The sequence below is a fragment of the Eufriesea mexicana genome, unplaced genomic scaffold (assembly GCF_001483705.2).
Source record: "Eufriesea mexicana isolate 0111107269 unplaced genomic scaffold, ASM148370v2 scaffold1808, whole genome shotgun sequence".
In the NCBI taxonomy this organism is placed as follows: domain Eukaryota; kingdom Metazoa; phylum Arthropoda; class Insecta; order Hymenoptera; family Apidae; genus Eufriesea; species Eufriesea mexicana.
This window is the reverse complement of record NW_016909925.1, coordinates 511,742-534,765: the sequence shown is the minus strand read 5'-3', so window position 1 is coordinate 534,765 and position 23,024 is coordinate 511,742. Positions and strand designations below refer to the sequence as shown.

Below are 23,024 nucleotides of genomic sequence, written 5' to 3'. Positions count from 1 at the left end.
TTTTTTTTTTTTTTTTTTTTTTTTTTTCTTTCATCAAAGAATAAAAAGAAAAAAAAGAGACTCTACTCGCACGTTCGCGATCGATCGAACGCGTTCCTTCTTCCTTCTTTTCTTGTCCTATTTCCCGCTTTTTTACTTTTCCTTTCCCGGTTTTACTCTCTATCTTATTCCATGGTTTGGCATTTTTCGCATGGTTACAAGCAAACGATAAGCAAAGAGAATTCGACCGGAGAATTTTGTTGCATTTGTCACTCGCCGAACAAATATAAATGCAGGTTGTCTGTAGGACGTGCGACGATTGATTTAGTCTCTTCGTGATTATACACACAACATACATATATGTAATTTGTGACGTGTTTCAACGTAGGTAGACCTAGCCGTTCGACCAACGCCACGCACTAATCCCTGCTTTATTAGAATGGGACAATATTAAATGGACATTGACACGGTGCATAGGAGGTGCAGTCTAGCCAACTAAATAGTAGTAGAATCGTCGAAGAGAGCGCGGAAGGATTTCGGGAACCTATCAAGCAGGCGGGGGAAGATGAGACAGTGCAACTACGGGGTGTCATTTCATTCGGCAATGTCCATTTAATTCAGGGATTATCGTCGATGAGAAGGTAAGCCATCAAATGTTCCATTCTGTGCGCGGTGTACATGGTCTATCGACGAGCATAACGATAATTTACTTGCAAACTGAAAGCGGGATTACGCTATTCCGAATGAACGACCTACGAAATGAGATTAGTCGGGAGAAGAAGAAAACGGAAACGGGGAAAGAAGAGAGAGAGAGAGAGAGAGAGAGAGAGAGAGGGGAGGAAACACGATTTACCCGAACGTCACGTAAAAATGGTACAGTGGATGGCTGTCTCCTCTAAAGGGATACTTTCTTCTCTATGGAACTTGTCTTGCTTTGTACACTGACTTTGAAATGCAAGGTCATCGACTCGAAAATTATAATACAATAGACATTGAACTATACTCACATTAGTCCTCTAGAGCCACGTGGTCGTTCCGATTGCGTACTGAAGGCACTGCTCGTCACGGAGGCTATACTCTCCATATCGGAGTCACCGAGATCTCCAAGTACGTCTTTGTCAGGACTCAAGTGTCCCCTTTGCGGTCTGTGCATTCGATAAGCGCGACTATGCGGCAAAGATAACGGATCGTGATCTATCGAGAGCAGATCCGAGTCCGACAGCCCGCTATAGTGTCTTTCCCAACCTGAAAAATGAAAATCATTCCCTTCGGGGACACGTCTCTCCATAAACGTCTCGCGATCCTCTAGGATATGCGCGCTACTAGACGTATTGTTCGTCGTGGCGCATGGCCACACGGATACAAACTTCGACGGGTGAGCTTTCGGAAACGAAAAAATACGTAGTTGGTGGAAAATTGTTTTCGAATTACGCGGAGAACATGCACACGGGCCAACTAATAACGTTCCATTACGAAGTTTCCGGCTTATTCGTCGCGAGCGAAATTCCGCGAACAGGGTCAATTAGGACAGGGATTTTCGCGAGCTTTCGTCATCGTATCGTGCTCGTATCGTCGAGCCGAGGTATTCGGAAACTTTCGAATTAATAACCTCGCGAACGAAAAGGCAAAGTAGGCTCACCTCCGATGTCCATATTCCTGTACGTGTGCACCTGCCTATTGCCTTGTCTCATAAATCTGGCCCGCTCCTCGAGATCCTGAGCAGCCCTTTCCTTGAGAGCCGCCGGGATCAGAGGCAGCTGTCTCTTCGGGCTACCGGTGGGAGTGGCTGTCGCCGACCTCGAGCTGAATCTGGAATGCGTGAACGAAAACCGTGCACACGTCCCCGTTTCTAGTCCGATCAAACGGTCGGTTCGCCGAGGATAACTCGTACGTACCTGGGTGGAACGTAGCCGTGCGAGTAGGGCATGGATCTATGTTCCGGCGGAGACAGAGAGCGATGACCGGTGGGACTCTGAGACCTTCCGCGATACCGGAGGCTCGGCGAGTCCATAGGCGCTGCACTGTGCGACCTGTGGCCCATCATTCCTTGATGAATATCGTCCTGGGGATTACAGATATTTAACAACGCCGTCCGCTGCTTCCGCAGGTGAAGACGAATCGATAACGCTGCACGCGAACGCGTCGAAAGTGCCGGACGGAATGGCTGCACGCGTACTTAACTCTACGCGACGATTGATCAATTCCACGCGACTGCAACGACAGCTCATCGACGGCGAACACTCGCGAAATCTATGTCCGAGGATCTACGGAACGCGTTCGCCGAACGATCGTTAAATTCGCGGAAAAGGGAACGGCTCTATCCCGGCCCGGTGTTCGGGGAAAATCGGTGAAAATGACGCAGCTACACTCACCTTGCGATAGGTCTGATAACCAGAAATAGACGCCGGCTGATCCCGTATCATGAGGGCGGCCCGCTTGCGCCTCTGCGGCGACATGTCCCTTCGACTTCGATGCTCCCCGTCCACGCACAGCTCCCTTTCCGGCGGGGGGCTAGAATAGTGGCTGCTCCGGCATGCGTTCATTTTTTCGCCGATTAGTGATCGTCGTGTGAACGCTTAGAACGTTAAAATGGGCGGAGGGGAAAGGCGAGTGCTGTGATCTCGCGCTAGATTACAGAGTGCATGCGGCCAGGCTGGTTCTCATTGGCGATGCTTTATCAAATATGCATTCTCTACGCTGCGCGCGTTGCACCGTGGCGGTCTTCCCGTCGACCAGACACACCAACGAACCCGGTAAGCGACAAACCATGACACAGGATGCCAGTACTCTCTCTCTCTCTCTCTCTCTCCCTCGTTCTCTCTCTCTCTCTCTCTCTCTCTCTCCCCCTCGTTCTCTCTCTCTCTCTCTCTCTTTCTTTCTCTCTCTCTCGTAACCGCTGCAGAAAACGATAACGGGCACGAGGAACGTGTCCCGTTGCCAGGGGTGAAAGCGATCCCGTGATCGATAGTCAAAGTTCTCCGAGGACGAGCAAGCTCCTCGTTCCTTTCCGATATTTCCACGTCCTGCGATGCCGTGAGAGACAACCGATAGAGACCGAGATACACCGACGATTGTTCACCCTTGAGAACAATTTAGACTCTTTCGTCATTGTGTCCGGCTAACTGCAGCGCTAAAAGGAATTTACGAACAACGAGCGGGGTGCATTTCAACGATCGATCAAGCGATATTTCAAAGGTTCACTTCCCGTTTCAACGTGACACATGGTTAGCCGAGTCTGCTCGTTCGAATATTCAGCCAACGTTCTCAAATATATATTTCACACCGAGTTCACCCGATGAACGTAACACCGGTTCGAATTACTTCGCGAGGCTGAGATACTCGTTACCTCGTTCCGTGGACGGAGAGTGGACTGGTCGGGAAACCGGTCGATCTGCAAAGCGCAAATGCGTATCGTATGCGATCCTCGCGCGAAGCTACTCCGTTACCGCGTTACTTGCCAATAAAGCCGGACAAAAGGTTGGACCGTTTCCTCCAAAGGTTGGCGTGTCCTCCGCGCGGATGGAAGGACAGTGTTTCCGTTGCCAAGAAGCTACTCGCTACAAGGAAAGGTCCGCTTGGCTGCCGTAAACAATGCTCCCGCGACTGATCGGCGGAGCCAAATGCGTGCGGAACCAGAGCCGGAAGATTGATCGCGCGCGAATCGCGGCGAGAAGGACGCGCCGCTGACAGTGATCGTTCCGGTTCCTGGCAACGGACGCGCCAATAAGCATCGCGAACGTCCCCGGCGAACTGGACGTTGCCCAAGAAATTTCGATCGGTGAGGCTTCCATCGGTGGAAGGAAAGAAAGGAATGGAGCCACCCCGGCCGATGCATCGCGTTGCACTAAGCGTTACTAAAAGCCATGTCCTCGCGCAATCTAAGTCTCGTAAAACGTGGGAGATGCAAGAAGCGATGACACGATGACGCCTACGTGTGTGCCTACATGATCGGTGACCTACTGAATCTCTGCGCCCAACTACTCGTTCTTGCGCTTTATCTTTCCCGTTTTCCTGCTTTCTTTTCTTCTCTATTCTCGATCTAGCCGTCGTACCATGCGCGCTCATCGACGAGAAACGAACCGTACACGGTTTCTCCTGCAGCCGGCCATGGGCCCGACAACCGCGACTCCTTCGTCTCGTTCGCTCGGTGCACGTGCGACTGGAACGAGCCGCGTGCAAGCAGAGGAACACCAAGAGGGTGGATAGAGGCCAGCCTCCAGCGATAGAGACCAAAGCAGCAACTCGGATACGTACGTACGTCCGAGAGACGCATCGGTTATGGCAGCTCCAACGAGCGCCCCTCGTATCCCCGTGCGAGTACTTCCACTCGATGGAAAATTATTTAGGTGTACGTGGTTGGATAACGAGACGTCCTAGGGATGAAATAGACGGATCGCGTGGAAGACGAATTTATCGAACGATCTCTCCGACTCGATCATCCGCGAATCCTCCTGTTGCCGTCGATGCACGCGGACAAGTCCCAGCGATTTCGCGTCGCGACCGCGTCGAGGAACGTTTACCGCGAATTCCTACGTCTCCGTCGTTTCTCGTCGATAACGACGCGAAACTCCGGCGTCGTTAGTCGCCCCTTTCCCGTGGAAAGGTGGAAATATCGTCTAGCAAAGCGTACGCTGCGTTTCTTTTGTCTCTTCGCGATCGTCGCGTCGATCTAACCCGTGAGGAGATGGCGTCGGTGCGCGTCCATTCGTCTCTCTACACACGGGGGACACCAGGCAATACTGCTCGGACGTATCACGCGACGCGGGTTTATCTCTAACACGCGGCACGCTATTTAACCTAGCGGTGTGGATGCAAGAACGTGTGTGACTGCGTGATTCGTGTGATAAGAGGAGAAAATATAAGTTGTAATGGCCGTACCGCTTATAATTTGACGACATATTATGAAACCTAAAAAATAAACGACAGAAACAGATAAATAACAAAGAAAATCAGCCAAAGGGGGATGGTTGGCTGCTGCCAACGCGCGAGTCGATCATCGTCGCTTCTGATCGCGTATATCGGGCAGATGATGCTCGACTCGAGGAAACGAAAGTGGGGGGAGGGAGAAAAAATATCGGGAGAAATGAGAATACACGTGCCCTCGAAAACGGACTGAAAGAACGTAGCGGTGAAAGAAAAGAGAGTAATCTGATCGTAGGATACGTAGCGTCGCGACGCGTCGCGGCCGCCGACTCGACCGACGATGGATTTATTAATGTAACCAGTGAAACCCCTTCGGATAATGCTATTAGGCGATATTGAAGGTTATTAAATATCTGCACGCAGCACGGTCGGCTGCCCCGGTGTCGCCGGATGTTTCAATTATTCGTGGTCGGTGGCGCGCTCGCGCGTCTTTTCATCGGCTCGTCTCGCCGCCGGTTTCACCATCGCGCCGTCCAAAGGGGATGAAACGATAGGGGCAGAGAGGGTGGGGAGAAAAATTGGTCAGCGACTCGCAGATCGAGGCCAGCGTGGATTAACGAAGCACGCGCCGTTCCGATTCGTTTCTACAGATTCCTCGGCGTCGGGGCGCGACCTCGAGGCGGCGCGGAAACGATCCGCGTATGCTCGATGAAAAATTGAAGAGACACCGGGAGAGGGTAGCGAGAGGGTGTCGAGGCGGTTCGCGAAACTTTCGACCAGAAGATCCGGCAACTTTCCTCGGGATTTCGACGCTGTGTCGTGCAATTTTCAACGAGCCACCGCCAACTTTCGGATATTATTATTCGAGCACCCTCGAATCGAAGAGGGTCGGGCCAGATAAGGCGATTGATTACAAACGAAAGCGAACGAGCTGAGCGTACAGGCCGGGTTTTCCGCCGGCAATCGCATTACTCTTCTATGAAAAGCAACCCGGAGAACGCTCTCGAGGGACGTGGCTCGAGAATTCCGAGCATCATCCGCGGAATAAATTTACAAAGGTTCGACCAATTAGAGCTGGAAATGGTAACCGAGAGACAGACGAATAGGACAAAGCGGCGGGTTTCGAGGCAACCGGATACCACCCCTTCCTCGACATTCCCTGCTTCCATGGGTACGGCCGAGTGGTAACCTCGTGGTTCTTCGCATCTTCCGGAGTTCTTTGCGCGGCCTTCGAATCTGGTGGTCCAGCGAGACACGATCATCACCGCGCACTGAACACTCTCTCGTTTTCACCCCGTTTTCAAACGCGCGTTTCTCTTCTTTCTCTTCTTACCTCGATAAAGCGTTACCGCGGTCTCGAGGTACCAGATGGTCGTTACGAATTTACGATAGAAAGATCGGGCACTCGGACACGACGATAGCCGTAAATCACGGAATTCGGAGCTGGTCACGGATCTTGGAGGGCTTAAAAGCTAGTCGATTAACTCGCGAGAGGCCGTGACCGATGCCCACGCGAATCACTGAATCCGAAAGATACCGGTGGCCACGAAATTCGGCGGAAATTGCAGGAATTGCGGGCGAAACCTCTGTGCAAACGATGAAAAACTTTATTAAGCGTCTGGTTCAAAGTGGATTTGTTTAGACACGCCGTTCGACGCGGTTACCATCGTCCGTAGCCGTGGGCTTCGATTCGCATCCTCTTTGTTTTACCTTCCACTCTTTTTCTTCCCCCCATGCCCCCCACCCCTAGTTTGCCCGCCCCTCCGTTTTTCACCCCTTCCGCTTTAACTCCGCCACTTTGTCGACGGTCCGTGTTTCTTCTTTCTTTTTTCCCCTTTTCTCTTCCCTTTCGGAGAAAAATAAAGGATCAGAAGGCTCGACGGAAAGCACTTTGCACTCACAAATAACGATCGGACGTCATCGGTGGAATATTAATACGGATACGGGGCTCGGGGGCTGGCTTCCGCAGCCAGCGGTGGTTGCAGGCCAACTGGCATGTCAATTGGCTTGTTGCCCAGTTTTATAACTTGGCTCTCGGCCTCTCTCCTCTCCCTTTCTCTCTTTCTCTAATTCTCTTTCTCCTTCCCGCCCTATCCCCCGCTACACCCTTATTCGCACCCCCTCGCCTCCGCCGGCATTGTCTCCGTCTCTCTTTCATCGTTGTGGCCGACGGCTTTACGTCACCACCACGACGCCGCTTTCCGCGAGTACGACACAAAAACGCCGGTCTATCTATCATCCCCTTTGCCCGCGATCTTTCCGTGGAATCGTCGGTATCGGCGGTAGACCGGTGTTCATCGCGTCGGATAGGAACCAAGAAATACCTGGCGTTTCCTCAGTCTGTCCGGCGTTTAATCGCGGGCGAAATCGTGTAATTTAGGGAGATTTCTGGCGGAACTGCAACGATGGACGATCGTTACCGCGAGAACCGGGACACTGTCCAAATCGTTAGGGGTTATTCGGTAAATCTTGGCCGTCCCTTACAGCGTACCTGGCCCGTGCCTCCTCGATGAACCGGAAGGGAAGCAACGATGCAAGAAAGAGCAATGATGCATGGCGAAAGGATGGGACGCCGGCTAATCTCGAGTAGCCGCGTCGCCTCGTGTTATCGACGATTAAGACCGCGTCGCACGCCACCGAGGGAATAACCATTACGACGACAGTTACGGCGCCGGTTACGAGACCTGTAAACGAGATCTTAAGCCGGGAATAGGAACGCTCGACAGATTAGTAACGCGATGATTCCTGTTGGCCAAGGACACCGGCACGCTGCTCCCGTTAAGTAGCGTTAATTCCTGACGAACTGCACCGGTTCAACCGCGTGGAAGCTTGCACGACACAGCTCTCTCTCTCTCTCTCTCTCTCTCTCTTTCTCTCCCTCTCTTTCGCTCCCTCTGTCTCTCTCTCTCTCTTTCTTTCTCTCACCGCTCGTCGACAAATTCTTCGTCGGCCGTTTAAGACACGGTGCCGTGGATCGATTCGCGAAAAGTGACGCGCGGTTAATCTCGTGGTGTCCTCTTGAGCTCGGGGATCAAACGCGAGGCACACTATCGAGCACGAGTTTGAAACCACCCCATATGGCCGTGCGTTTCCGTGTCGTCGTTTCTCGCGTGGCTCGACGCGACTGTTATTTTCCTCCGTTCCTTTCTCCTCGGCAGAGAGAAAGAAAACGCCGAGTTCCCATTCGTGTCGGCTAGTCGCTGCTGCAAAGAATCAGCTGATTTTTTAAGACATGTCTCCTCTGCGCGAGTTTAATCGTGATACTCTGGACTGACGAACCCGAGGGTGCTACGGAAAAAGGACGAACGCTAAAGCGCATTTCTCTCTACATGCAAACAAAGGTAGAAGTAACTATGAATGCGTAGATGCAACTAAAACGCGTCTGTCTTTGAAAAGAAAACGAGAAGGAGGCGGTCTCAAACTTGTTGCCCATAGCGTTAATTCTATCTGCATCTTACTATCGGCGGTGCCTACGTGGATCCGCGTATGCTCCCACGACGTCGACGATGGATAGAGCGAAGTTCGGATAGCCTCGACGTGATTCTCGTTAAACGTTTTCAGCGACGACGTCGTCGTCTCGGTACTGCTCGGTGGCCGTAGGAGGTTTTTGCGCCGCATCGGCCGTGAAAATAGCACGGCTCTTCTCTCTCCACCGGTTTATATGTATCGTGTATCGTTTCGGGTGGTTGGTGGGAGAGTCTCGGTACACGCGACGTAGAGAGATTTTCGAAGGATGCTCTTACCTGGAGGAACTGCCGATACTGCTTATACTGGCACCGTCAGCTGTTCTCCTTTGCTCCCTGGAGACGTCGCAGTCCGTGATATCGCATTCGGAAGTGTCAGAGTCGCTCAGCCGCGACGTCGTCGACGGTGGACTGAGATGGCAGTCCACCGGAGTTATCACCATGTCATCGGGCTCCTGATAGTATCTGTGCAACGCGAAATTTAGATCTCACGCTACGCTCTTCTCGCTAGCGCTAGGTGAAAAAGAATCAGCCGAACGGGATTCGCTGAACGGAAACTCGCCGCGACATCGTTCCGAAATCTTTCGCTTTTCGTCTCTATTTTTACTCTCTTTACGTCTCTTTTCCCCTTTCTTTCCTCTCTCTCTCTATATATATATATATACACATTTCTCTCTCTCTCTCTCTCTCTCTCTCTCTCTCTCTCTCTCTCTCTCTCTCCCTCTCTCCCTCTCTCTTTTATGCCTTTCCCGATTCCCGTTCATGCTACTGCGTTGGAACAACGTTGGCCGTATGTAACGTGTACGTATACCCGCGATCGTGAAAAGGCTAACGCAAGTGACCGTCGACGGATTCCTTCTCCCTCAGCCTAAATACTCGGAAAAAATGGCTGCACGCCTACACAGGCCTAGCCCTTCTCAGAAGCTCTATATAAAAGACTCGGTACTTTTGTTTGCATTCAGCGACTAAGAAGCGCAAAGAGTATTCGTCAGTCACCAATCTCTAAAGTCTCTCCTAGTCTCTCATTGCAACAAGCGAACGAATGCGTTGTAGCGATTGCGTCTCATCTCAGAGGCATGAAGTAGTGAAACATCCTAAGTTCTACCGAGCTGATTCACATACCCAATATGTCGGTGTTCCCCGTGGCCGGTCAACGGGTACCACTCTGGCTCCTCGTCGAGATGAGCAGTGGCCAGTTCCAGCACCGTTTCGCCGAGGAAATCGTTCGTGTCGTACTTCCCGTAGTCCCACACCGTCACCTCCAGCGCCCTTTTCCTCAGGTCCGGCCTCCTCACGCCCTCGTATATGAACGTCTGGTTCCACCTCGGGTCGTTGGTGTTGGCCAACATCTTCGTGCGTCTCTTCGACTTTTCGCTGCATCGGGACACAAGTTACGGGTAGGACGGAAGTGGTGTGTGTTACGTTGGCCGATTACGCTCGGCGGAATCGACGCGTAAATAGGACGATACCGGACGATCGATGTCGGGCATTAACGAGACGCGCCAGTTTCCAGGCAAAACGGAACTATACGTGTGCATGGTCGGCGAAGTTTGGCGGTAGCGTGGCCGTTTGGCAACCCGGCCAAACTCCGCGGCTATCTTTTGGCTCGCGAACGCTTCTTCGGGGGCCGAGATGATTTATCGCGAAGGAGGACACTTTCAGCCGCGACATCATCGCGCCCGGTATCATCCCGGCCACGCGCATAAACGCCTCCGCGAAGACGTTGTGGGCAGCGCGTTTCCGCGTGGTCGAGCATCGTGCCGTACCCTCGATTCTTTCGCCCCATCGTGTATCTCGCGAAACGATAGGAAACTTGCCGGTGATTTCGAACGCACGCTCGTGCTGGCCCATAAAATCCGTTTATCGATCTTCGACTCCGCGGAAGCGAACCGCCGCGAAGCACACGCGTACTTGGCCCGTTGTTTCTCCGACAGAGAAAACGCAAGCCCGCGCGAACTTTATCTTTAAGGGGTAAAACGTCAAGGGTTGCCGGTATCTCCGATAGATGGAATAGGGTTATTCGGAAAAAAGAGAAATAAGCGGAAGCAAGCGTGGTACGGTTTCTGGGCCAATCGAGCACACTCACCTCTTGTCCGGAAGCAGGAAGATCTTGGCGTAGGGATTTCTGGGTTGGCCGTTGCTCCTGGGCATGAGCCCAGACGCACAGATCAACGTGACGATCAACCGTAGCGCCACAGGATCGAAGCTCAGCTTCACCTGAAGATTACCTCCGACGTTCGCGTTACCGGAAGTGTGTCGAAGGTGCCTGACGCGTCCTTGAATGTGCAGATCCGGCGAGCCGGGCGAGGTCACTAAAACCGAAGGTTTCTCGCGCCTCGCGTCGTATAACTCTGCAAGTGATCGTTCAGTGCCGACTAGACTTTAGATCTCGTGGGCTAACCCGGTCAGCTTCGAACGGAGTAGAATTGGGATACATGGTGTTAAAGGGTTTCTACGTTTATATGTATGTATATGTATATGTATATATATATATATAAATGGTATGCATAGATATACATACATGTATACGGGTATACAGAAAGTATCGTATCGCAGGGATACGAGCATTCTCGAAGGGAAAAGAAAAGAAAAATGACGCATCGTGTGCATCAGCTAGCTCGATGCTCGGTATCGCGGTGTACAAAAGGTGTACACAAAATTCGCGGACAAACTCGTAAAATGTCGGCAAACGGGGACGTGGGTTCGACGATCCTTTACTAGGACACCGAATCTTGGAATACAGAGGAGGAGGAGGAGGAGGAGGAGGAGGAGAGGGTAGCTGGGAATATTGAGTGACGTTCGAGTCGGGCAAATGCAAGAAATTCGTGGAACTTACGGCGATATCTTCGATAAATTGTATTACTACGGAAAACGTTTCGCGACCACGGAATTTGGATTATTCGGGGAAACGGGTAGATTATATGGGTTTACAGCGATTCGAAGGTAACGCGCGCGCGCGTGTATCCACGGAATATCCAAAAGCGACTCGTAAATTTAATTTCCACGGAAATTCACGGATTACTTCCGGGGAGAGTGGGGGTGGGGCTTGGGTGGTCGGGGATGTTGGTTTACAGAGGAACCGCTAAAACCGTCGAATCACTGTAAGATTCGCCGAAACCCGTAACTTCCCTTCCATCAGCAGGGTGTAATGCAATTTGCGGGCAGATACATCCATTCCTCGGGAGATATCACAATTCACGTGCAGGATACTCTCGAGCTGCTCATAGTGAAAATAACGCATCCCTGTAGATGCATCGAACGCAGCCGGCGGATTAGCGGTAGATGCAGTAAAAGGTTCGCGGATGCGTTTAAACGCAGCTCCGCGATGCAGGATGGAAAGTGCATACACGTCGGGAGTGTTGCGTTCTCTTCGTACGGTTCCTGAAGACGTCTAGCTATCGTCAATTTATAAAATAACTGCTTCACAATAACAATTATTCAACAATCGTTTTATATACAGAGAGACAGAATGATTAAAACGCATATTCATCGTGTTCGATCGAGACACGAACGATCGCAAGCGAAAACGTAAACGCCTACGGTCTTATGGTCTTATAAATCTTTGCATCGTAATCGCAATCACAGTGGTGCAGCTTTCGAAGAGTCTATATAAAAGGGGGGGAGGGTAAGTCGCAGAATGGCGCATTATATACAGAAGGATTCGAATGCATGGTCCTTCGTGGCCAGCAAGGGGGGGAGAGATACAGAACGACACAAAAGATTCACTTGTTTCAAGTTGTTGCTCCCATAAAACTATGTATGGTAAAAAAACGGCGGTGTTAGCAGGGGGTGCATTGGCACTACTTTCTACTTTCTACGGTAACATCGATGGTATACACAAAGCGGAATAACAATCGTAATGGCTCTCGTTAAGCATCGATCTCGATGCTGGCGCACTCGATAATCGTTGCTCCTTTCTTCCATTTTCTTTCTTTTTTCTCTTTTCACCCGAGAATGGCACAAATCCTTTCGTTTACCATTTCCCGTGAATCTTCTCAAGAAAAGAAAAAGCATTACCAAGAAAAAAGGGAAAGAAAGAATCAAAGGGGATGAAAGACAGAACCATAAACACGGGCGGGGAGGGAACACCGATTATTTGGGATCGAGAAATTTAAGAAATTTGAGGCCTACCCCATAGAATACATTTCTTAAGACCTGGAATACGAAAAATCATATAATCTGTGACAATATAGCGTTGCTTTCGATACGCTTATCTGTGTACTTATGACTACTTAGTTAAGGCTTAGGTAGGGACTCGATATCGTTTTTCTCGATGCTCTCGTATCGCGATCATCGACTTTTGCAAATTCTCTTAAAATTTCCCCGATCTGGAGGAAATATGGCAAATCGTATGTCACTAAGTTAGCTCTAGTACTCTCTATACTACGTAATACTACGCGGGGTAAACTCGCTGAACGATCTACAACAATTTCTCGGCTCCGTCAACTCGTACGTCGAGCCGATCGTGCGCATCGATCGATCCATCGATCGATCGATCGATCCTCGATCGTTCAACGACCACCCCGTACGATAACGAGGGGACGCGTGCCCGTCGTGAGACGAGGGTACGCGTGCCCCCACTCAAACCACTACTCGTTCACAGCAAACTCCCATAACACATCCTAAGTGTGATCTATCGCAACCGAGTAGCTGTCTGAGCTACTCCTTGATACACTGTCTACCTTCTCTACCTTGTCGTCTAAACGCGCGTTACGCTCCGGGGACGGCTTAAACTATCATCTTTTAAACGTCCGTCAGCGACCGTGTGTGTACATTATACTCTACGAGACATATATATGTACTCGGGCCAGACAAGAAGGGAGACAGAGAAGAAAAGAGAACGGCCTGAGAACAGATCTTGAGAGCGTGTGTCCAACGAGGTAGGGAAACGAAAGAGAGACAGTCGAAGTAGTAGTAGTAGTAGTAGTAGTAGTATAGTAGAAGTAGAAGTAGAAGAAGAAGAAGAAGATGAAGAAGAAGAGAAGTAGAAGAAGAAGAAGAAGAAGAATCGGGTAGGGAACGAACGAAGCGAGAAGCGCATAGTCACCTTTGTGATGCGGTTGCTGCGGTCCGGGTATCGTCTCCGGGTGCTTTTGTCTCCACTGGGTTTGCGCGGTGATCTTCCTCGACGCCATCGGCGCCGTGGGCGTCGGCCCCGCAGGCATCGTCACCGGACCCGTCGACGACGATTGATTCCGCAAAACTACCAGCTCCACTTGGGGATCCTGTCTCGACCCGGCGATGATGTCGTAAACTTCGCGAAAGCTCTTGCCCTGGAGGGACCTGCCGTTCCACTCGATCACCTCGTCACCTGAAATCGTCGAATGTCCGGTCGGTTCCTATTGGATCGCCTCCGGGGCCGGGGGCAACGGGGGATTTATTTACTTCGGACAGCGAGTCCCTCGCTGGAAATGCTAGCGAGATTTCGAATGGACTAGGGATTGCAAGAGGGTTGGGTAGCGGTGGGCTTTTGTCGTGGAAAAGTCCTGACGCGGTGATTCTAGCTTCAGGTGATGGAACGGCGTTTGTGGCTCGCTGGATTGGACGGATGAAGGTTCTTTCCTTTCGAGGAGACGTTAAAGCGTTTGTCGTTCGCGTTATACGATTAGCGTGGTTTCTTCAATCGTCGATGGATTCCTTCTGCGCTCGTGCTACCTCGAACGCTATAAGAACTCGTTGTCCTGTTTCCAAGAAATTGGAATACCTCGCAAAGAGACGAGTGTTCTCGCGGCACAGACAGAGGGAATCGATCGATCGGGTATCCGGATAGCTCGGACTGCCGTAAGAGTTCGTTCGCCGTAAAGTCTTCCATTCGACATCAGCCATCGTGGAGAAACAACGCGGTCGAGTAACAGCGATCGAGAGTGGGCCTGGGCAAAATCGGTTTGCTCTTTTCGTGGGAACGTTCGACGAATCACAGTCCGTGGTAGTGGGTTTGCTCGCGAGATGGACGGGAAGGTGGAAGGTTTTGCGCGAAGGCGCAGGATTCTAGGGCATCGGGGGTTAAATTTATCGTTCTTACCGGGTCTCAGTTGACCTTCTATGTCGGCCGTGCTACCCTTCTTGACCTTCTCGATGACGGCGCCCATAGTACCATCCTCCAACAGTTTGCCGCCGACCACTTTCAGCCCCAGTATGCTACTACTGCTTCCGGAGCCGGGCTGCTTTCGCAACACCATGTGGTCAATGATCTTCTGGCCATCTCTGCTCATTTGCCAGGGTAACGGATGCTACGAAGCGCGGAGAATGGGTTTTTTGGTTTTCTTTTTCTTTCATCGTTACACTTCGTCGCGGTTGTTGTGTGAGATGAGGGGGGTGGAGGGACGCGTGTCTGACGCTGGAGAAACTTGGGAACCAATGCGACGCGAAAACGGAATCTTCGATGGATTCGCGAGTACGGGTAATATCGTGGAGATTGGTTTCCAAATTCCTGGCGCGACTGGACTGATCGCTATGAAAGTAATTCGTGAACGGACTGTGACGCTGATGGTTTCAAGCTGACCTTCCTGGAAGAATATATCCTGCGTCTGGTGAATTGTATAGCGTTAATCAAGCGGCAAAGGAACTCGCTCGCCGTATCGATCCCGTCATCAGTCGCAAGATATTTCTGTCACAGGGGATTCCGATGAAAGAGAAGCTGAAGAGAATGGTAGCCTTCCTGGCGATGCGATGCGCGCGACAGAGGATACTGGAACATCGTTATCGACGCGATTTCAATCTCGATCTCGAGGAACGTTGCATCGAAGTTTAATGGTAATCGGTCGAAATGCTCGTTCAAATATCCTCCGTATCGATGGAACGTGTCGGTGGTGAGGTGAGTCTACATGTTCAAGAGTGAAAGTAAATAATGGTAAAACGATCAAGCTTGACAAAAGGAGAAAGCACGCTATCTCGTACATCTAATGATGGAACATCTATACGGTATGAACAGTCACTAAGCTGCATGCTTCGCTACATGCCGTCTCAACGAGCATACGAGCAGAAAAGCGACAATCAGTTCCTTCGAACGTCCGATGTTCGAGGTCCTCAAGGTTCCAGGCATGCAACAGCGACGTGATTGCAATCGTTAAAAAAAAAAAGAACACCGTGGAAGTGAGGTATCTCTGTCGAAGAGCGACTCGATTTATCTGGTGGATCTACTTTAGGGAGAGGGGTCGCCTCCTTCCGGTTTCCAGTCGATCGTGTCGATCATGAGTGAGTCGTGGCACTTTGAATTCGCAAAGACAATTGAACGTCGCAAAGTATATTCGCACAACAGACGATTCTTTTTCTCTCTATACAACTCTAATATCAATTACGTCTTTTAGCCTCAATTTACTAGGATACTTTGCTTAACCCCGATATAATTGGCTGCTCGAACCGTGTCACGTTTATCTTTTATTTCCCCTTATTACTTCCTTTTTTTCCCCTTTGTTTGCCCTAATTAAAGGATCCGAAGAACTTTGCATTATGCACTCGACACGAGCTTTCCTTTCCACTTTTCGTTCCGACCGGCCCAGCTAGTCGGATGAAATAGTTGTAATTAAATATTTCGCTAAGAAAGTTAAACGCGCGTTCGAAAGTTTCGCGTAGGAACGCTTGTTAAAACCGGAAGAGGTCGCTTAAAATATATCCGTTCGCCATTATGAACGCCAGCCCGAGTTTTAATCCGCCATCTTTTTGCCCCGTTCTTTTTTTCCCCGGCTTTCTTCCCTCCCGTTTTAAACGCGAGCAGCTTAGAAATTAACCGCGGGGACTAGTTTCCGTTTCACCGCGGCCATTCAACGGGCGCAGCCAATTACATCCGTTTTTCGTTTCCGGAACGCCAGAAGTCGCGGATTTATCAAAAGACACCGCGAAACCGATCGACGAGAGCTAACGAGGTCGTCGAGACTCGCCACTGCTTCGGATATCCTTTGGCCGTGCTCCAATTCGATTAATTATGAAACAGGTACGCCTCTCTCTCCACGACCAGGCATCCTTTCGGCCCTTTTAATTGGACGTTTTGGATCGGTACCGGCTCGTGAAATCGGTCTAGTCTACCGACGGATTGGCAGTCCTCGCGTTACACGCGAATCTCCATTCGTCGTCCGATCCTTCCCCCCCGGAGAAAATAACCTCATTTACGTCAGCCGCGTTCAGCGAGAGCATTCGCGAGACACGGAAATTACCAAGACACGTAACGGCGTACTTGGACGAAACATCCGGCAAACAAGATTTTCACCGACATCGTTACCTTCGACGTACGCGGCACGATGGAATATTCCCGATCGCGATGCAATTTCCAACGGTGCCCCGTCGACCGGTCGACGACAGATTTTCCACCGACGAACGATCCTCGGTCTCGTATTAATCGAGCAGGCTAACCGGCCGAATCCCGGAAACGCGGTCGATCTTGATTCAACCGAAGAAGAAGTACACAAGACGATCAGCCGATGGATAAATTGCTCGATTGCCGTCCGTTTACTCGGACTCGAATTTAATCTTGCTTATTTGCCTGGCATAATTGGAGCACGGCCTTTTTCCCAACCCTCGACCAGCCTGGAGTTTCTTCCTGTCTTCCCCCATTTATCGAACGATGATCCGTGGCCGTGGTTATATCGCCTTTTCGTCGAAGTGCACGCGATTCGAGACCGGCCGCGAAGGTAATCGTTCGTTCCCGTTTCGCGAGAGAAAGATCTCTTACGAGATCAAGACGCAGGGTAATTGTAGAAACTAAAGGAGAACGATCGAGAGATATTTTCGCCGTCGAAAAAGGGGCCTCGGGAACTCGGTCACACCGGCACCGTGACATAGCCGCAATTCCCTCGTTCTCGTTGCGGCACGGAGAATTTTTCAAGAATTACCTCGACCTCTTGGCGAGCGCTGAATTGTCGTTTTTATTGCGGCTCGTACAGGGTGTTCCGGACGGGCTTTAAGAAGCTATAATTTCCCTCATTTCACCGAACAGAAACTTTGCAACATCCTCCGTCCTCGCGTGCCGAGATCGATACGAGATTCTTCTTCCTCCGCCCCCTCCTCCTCGTCCAGGGGAACCCCGGGCTGGAAATGGGCCGGCGAGATATTTCGTCTACGAATCGAAGCATCGTATCGAACTTCCTCCCCCTGGAAGCCCCACGTTTTAATCGAGCAAACGTCTTTCTCCATCCATTCCAACCCCTCGGTCATCCCGCTTGGGAACCATTCAACCCCCTCGCGATCCTGCTTAATTCTCCAGTTCGCGGAAGCTTTCTTGTTCGGGAACGAACGATTAATCGGGCAAGGCCGACGCGGTGCTTCGCGGTTACCGGCTTATAACCGGTCGGTTCCGTTCGAACGAGCTCGAACGGGAGACATCCGAGACGGAGTGTGGGAAGGATTCGAAAGAATGGCTGCGCGGCGGCGGCGGCGGAGGCAGCGGCAGCGGCCGTGGATCGAAATTCGAAGCGGATTTACGGGGTCGTGTAATAACAATAACGGATAATCGAACCGTGCTCGGCCATCGGCCGTCCCGACGCCGGCAAATTGACAAATACGCCCGGGCAAGGAGGCTATCGGAAAACCACCACCCCGATGCTGCGATCCGCCCGTCCGGAACGACAATGACGAACGATGATGTTGGCCCTGCTTTCTACGCTTTCGCGCAATCGCTCTGTCCTTTTTCCCTTTTTCCTAATTACATCGACCATTTGCTTCGAATGCCGCTCATCCGATTGATCGTCGAGTGGTAGTCGAGCGGCACTCGGTTCGTCACGCGAGTGGTCCGAGGGTTAATAACGCGATGGACGACGAGTCTTAGGATCGTAGCCGGATTAAAATTCAATTTTAATTCCATCCTACCAATCGAGGATCAGACGAGACTAGTACGCGCAGCGATCGCATACGTCGTAGAAGCTATCTTGCTACGTCCTTCCGCGCGAGAGAACGTCCTTCCGCGCTGGGATCAACGGCGAGAGGGTGATTCGTTCCGCGGAAAGCGACCCCGGTGACAAAGAAACGAGTTTCCAGTTAACACCGGCGATTCTCGTTTGGAAAATTCGGCCGACGAGCGGCGGTTCTGTCAAAACTTGATTAAACGCGGTCGCGTCCTCTCGCCTCTGGTCCCGTGGTCGTTTAATAACGCGCGGCGATATATCGTACCGAGATGTATCGTGTGGTGAATGAACAGTGGCGATGTCGGTGGTGAGGGTAGGGAGACGTCGTTTCGCACGAATCCTCGAACGGCGTGTGCCGTGTTCGAAACTAGCGAAGAACCCGTGAAACGATGGCTAACCAGGCCGGACGTTTGCGTGTAACGTCCGGGGGATGGAGATCGAGACGCGTGGTTGTTGGTGAACGATCAGATGAGGAGGGGTGGCGATTGATGAACCGACGAGAAACGGCGTGCGATGAAACACGGGGATGAATCGTTTATCCAGTCTGATGGCGTTCTCGAAATCCGCGTGCCGTTTTATCGAGGAGAAGAGTACACGGAGTATATATATATATATATAGATGGCTAGTTTAAAAGAGATGAAACGATAAGACAGAGAATGAGGTTCGCGAAGAAAGCATCCTATTCTAAGTTGCTAAGTCACGGTAGGGGAGGTTTGGGGCGAGGCCCGAGAGCTTGTTAGTGGTGAGATCAATCCAAGACTCATGCGATCAGGTGCGATCAACTATGTGTGTTTGCCAGGAACGTTGCATTCCCGTCGTGTTTCGTCAAATGCTCTCGCTCCGTGACACGTTTCGCTGATGCTTAAATGACGCTCGACAAAAGGAGGTCCGAAGGACTTGCACGCAACAGTAACAACCAGATTCGGCACAAACTAGATACATATATATACATATATGTATATACATGTATATACGTGTATAGGTATAATATATAGAAACTGGGTGCGTCGGAAATAATGTCGTAACGAAAAGGACGCGGATCCAAGCACGAAAGCCTTCAAGCTCGAAGTTTGGGGGTGAATCGAGCAAAAGAGGTTTCTTCGTCATACGAAGTTCACAATGTATGAAATGAGAAAGAAAGAAAGCAAGAAAGAAAGAGGGGAAAATAAAGATATACAGAGAGAAAAAAAGAGGAAGAGAGTTTGAAGTAAGACGCGGGTCAAGGCGCGGGTGAAGACGGGATCTTCTCCCTCCCTGAAACTTCGGCTCGCCCGGCATTTGTCCAACGATTAACCCCTTCGTTACGCATTCGATATCGCGCGATTTCGCTCGATTTCGCTCGATTTCGCGTTTCATCGTGAACGAGATATCGATGAAGAAAGCGTGAAACGCAAAGACGAATCGTTCGTTTCTCGTCGTGGATGCACGAGCAACGTGGACGGATGTGACCGGGGTGTGACCGTGAACGAAAGGGTTAAATCGAAACGTTTGCTAAACTACTAGGCTAGTGGTACATGAACCAATCAAGTAATCAGGCACTAAACAGACCACGGATGTATATAATCATCGTTCTATGTGTCTCTCTCTCTCTCCACTAAAGCTATATATGAGAAGCAAGGAACGAGGAAGAATTAAAAAAACCGTATTCCACTTTGGACGACAGAGACCCGCGACGGTTTTGCTAGTAGCGCCATCGTACAAACTCGGGGCGCGATCACGCGACAGGAAAAAAGAAAATAGCTGTAAAATCTGTAAGCGTGTCGGTTCTTCTCGACACACGGGCAACGCTCGCGCGACAGAGACCCCTTTTACTCGATCATCCACCGGCTACTTTCGTTCTCCTAAGTGTACTCTAATCGAAAGCGACTGCCTGGCCATGTTTGTGCTCGAGAGGACTCGAACCAGAGAGATCGATGGAACTCTAGCCTGTGTGTTGTTCGATCGACAAGCAATTTCCCGAATAGCGATCGGTCGACGCGAGTCGAGTAACGGGCCCGTACCTTGGGCAGGTCGCCCCTGTTGCTGTCCTCACTGCTCGTGAACGTGCTAGAGGTGTCTATTCCGGAGTCTTTGGTCGCGCTGTCTTGGCTACCCTGCCGATCGGCCTCCCAAGACCAATCCTCCTGAGGGCCGCCGACATTGGTCCCACCGTCAAATCGCACTGTCTTTTTCCCCCTCCTCTCCGTGAACCTAATGGACACGCCACATACACAGGAGATACGAGAACGTGTTTCGGGTACTGCGTGTGCGTCTGCGAGTGTTCTCTTTTTAGCATGAACAATGTTTTACGTGTGTGTGCCTGTGTTCTGTACCATGTTCCCGCTTGCAATTTCGCACTCTGCCACATCTACGTCTTTCGAACTCGTCGCGACAGAGCTCCTACTCTACGTGACGATCTTCGATCCCGAGTTTGCCAGCAACCGCGAGTTCGCGCGTCTTCGATCGTCTTTGATCGTCTTTGATCGTCTTCGATCGTCTTCGATCGTCTTCGATCGTGTTCGATCGTGTTCGATCGTGCTCGAGCACACGTCGCCGTGTGCGAAATATGCAAAGATTCCTCGTCGAGCGTTTCACGCGCGGCGATCAAAGATAGCGCGATATGTATCGCGGACACATGTATACACACGTACAGACACGTTGAGAGTTTCGTTGCGCATCCAGGTATCGCCAGAAACCGGCAATCCCGGGACGACCGACGCGAACGTGACGAAAGAAATGAGCGAAGAATAAAATGAAGAAAGAGAAAGAAAAAGAAAAAAGGAAAAAAATAAAAATAAAGTAGGAAAAAGAAAAATATATTCGAGAGAAAGAAAGTTTGTATAGAGAAACGAACGCACGATCGCCAATCTTCACACGCACCTCCTACTGTCGGCGCGCCACTCGTCGCCACTCCTTCGGAAGCTCCGTCTCACGAGAGTGCTCTCCTCTTTTCGCGGCTCTCGCGGTGGATGATGACCGTTATATTCGATGGCCATCGCGGCCATGTTGTGGTGCCCGTTGTGGGGTCCGTTGTGCCTACGTCCACCGCTGGACATTGATATCGGACCTCCCGTATGGTGGTAGTACCCCTTCCCTACAGTAGATCCAAAACTCGTTTCGTTTTCTCTGCTCTCTTTCTCTGTTATCGAGCTATCCGAGTAACCGTGACATCTTTAACTCTATTCTCTACGCTCTACTTTATCCCCCCTCCATCCTCTATGTACTTTACGACCCCTTTCCTCAACCTAACCTCCGACACCCTACGAACGACACTCGTCGTTGTTGTCGTCGTCGTCGTTTCTATGTACTTTACGACCCCTTTCCTCAACCTAACCTCCGACACCCTACGAACGACACTCGTCGTCGTCGTCGTCGTCGTCGTCGTCTTCGTCCTGTTTCGTTCGATCCTCCAGTTTGCCACACTCACGAAAGTTCTATGTCCTGTCGCAACACCGTCACATCGTTCTCCTTCGACCGTGAACCTATCAATCGCTAACCAACCTGTCCACCTCCGTTTCTTTCCCCCTCTATCCTTTCCCCTTTCCCCGTCTACATACACCCCCGGAAGGCGTGTGTGTGCGTTCGGTGTACCGCGATCGGTGTATACCCGACCCGATTAAATCAAACCAGCCAAGAGATCGGTGCAGGCGCTTGCCCATCTGGGGGAAAAGTGTGCGAGGAACGGTGCTCGGGTGGACCGGAAGTCGTCCGGATCCCGCGTGGCACGGCCGCCAGAACGCCGCTGTACACGCTTCGTGTGTGCAGGGGTGTGTGTGTTGTATGTGTGTGTACGTGTGTGTGCGTGCACAATAGCGATGCCGTTGCTCGAAAAGGCTCGGGACTCGTCCCTTCGAGCTACTCTCGGAACGCTCGCGCGTGTATTCCGCGAACCGCGGGGGGCGGAGACACCGGGAAACAGAGTTCGACACAGCTACGGGGCGAGTCGTAGACGGTGCGTGATTGTTTCTTTGAGCCGAGAAACGGCCGTCGATGAACGGATGATTCGATCGTTGTAGGTTGGATCGCTCGGCGCGAGGGAAACGCGCGCGAGAGAACGTGCGAGAACTCGCGGGGCACAGGGTGTGGAACGAGTCGGAATTAATCGGGGGCACCGCGCGCTAAATCTTCGTCGTGGTACACGCAGCATCGCTTGTGTGGGTACAACGGGTCTTCGAGACGGAACATCGAAGCAACAGAATGTGAGAATGTCGGGGGTATCGTGGTTTGGGCGATACGTGTACGTGGCGTGAGTGAGGTGTAAACGATAGATACTTGTATACCTGTGCACGATTCGTAGCCGTCCAAAGTAGAACAAATAAAATCTGTTACAGCTCTGCCGACCGATCGCACATCCGCGTCGAGACGTTTAGAGCGTGCTCGCGGACACCGATCTACGTACTCGAAAATTTCGCTCGCGATTCGCGCGAATTTTCGTATTCGCTCGCGAGGCTAGCGCGAAATTTCGTCCGGCAGCGGTGTTCACCGACGTCGCGTCGTTCGGAAAAAGAGAAAAGGGGGGAAAAAGCGTTTGGTCGGAGTACGTTTCGCGAAAAATCGATGCTCCGTGGCAATTGCTTTTGCAGAATCGCGAAATAGGGAACGGCGAGAAGAAACATGACGCCATGTGACCGCACGCGTGTCCCTTTGGCCAATCGTTCGCTCGTTTTCCCGCGTCGTTAGGCTGGTGGGAAAAAAGCCCAATGGCGAATTGAATTGGAAAGAAATAACGCGGATACTCTGGTCGGGAAAAACGTCGGTCGGATCGTCTGGATTTTCGCGAAAATTCTGTTCGCGATTCGTTCGCGACCGGTCGGCAGATGACGTACACACACATGCACACGCATACGCAAAGATATACATATAATATATATATATATATACATTACACATATAATATATATATAT

General features: G+C 51.1%; 1 protein-coding gene across 8 annotated transcripts in view; it reads right to left on the bottom strand.

Annotated features, from left to right (window-relative positions):
- Rim (Rab3 interacting molecule) overlaps positions 1-23,024 on the bottom strand; it is a 59,881-nt gene that overhangs the window by 13,031 nt on the left and 23,826 nt on the right. For 4 of the 8 annotated variants that reach the window (XM_017902376.1, XM_017902373.1, XM_017902375.1 and 1 more), the window contains exons 3-15: positions 21,000-21,213; positions 20,141-20,330; positions 14,329-14,536; positions 13,354-13,617; positions 12,438-12,461; positions 10,393-10,657; positions 9,429-9,680; positions 8,586-8,771; positions 4,858-4,887; positions 2,352-2,502; positions 1,875-2,041; positions 1,619-1,788; positions 987-1,224 (exon numbers count right to left, since the gene is read on the bottom strand). In XM_017902376.1, coding sequence (XP_017757865.1) covers positions 987-1,224; positions 1,619-1,788; positions 1,875-2,041; positions 2,352-2,502; positions 4,858-4,887; positions 8,586-8,771; positions 9,429-9,680; positions 10,393-10,657; positions 12,438-12,461; positions 13,354-13,617; positions 14,329-14,536; positions 20,141-20,330; positions 21,000-21,213 — 2,359 coding nt within the window. The remainder of the gene's footprint in view (positions 1-986; positions 1,225-1,618; positions 1,789-1,874; positions 2,042-2,351; positions 2,503-4,857; positions 4,888-8,585; positions 8,772-9,428; positions 9,681-10,392; positions 10,658-12,437; positions 12,462-13,353; positions 13,618-14,328; positions 14,537-20,140; positions 20,331-20,999; positions 21,214-23,024) is intronic. The other 4 variants (XM_017902374.1, XM_017902372.1, XM_017902378.1 and 1 more) reach the window with 4 other exon arrangements.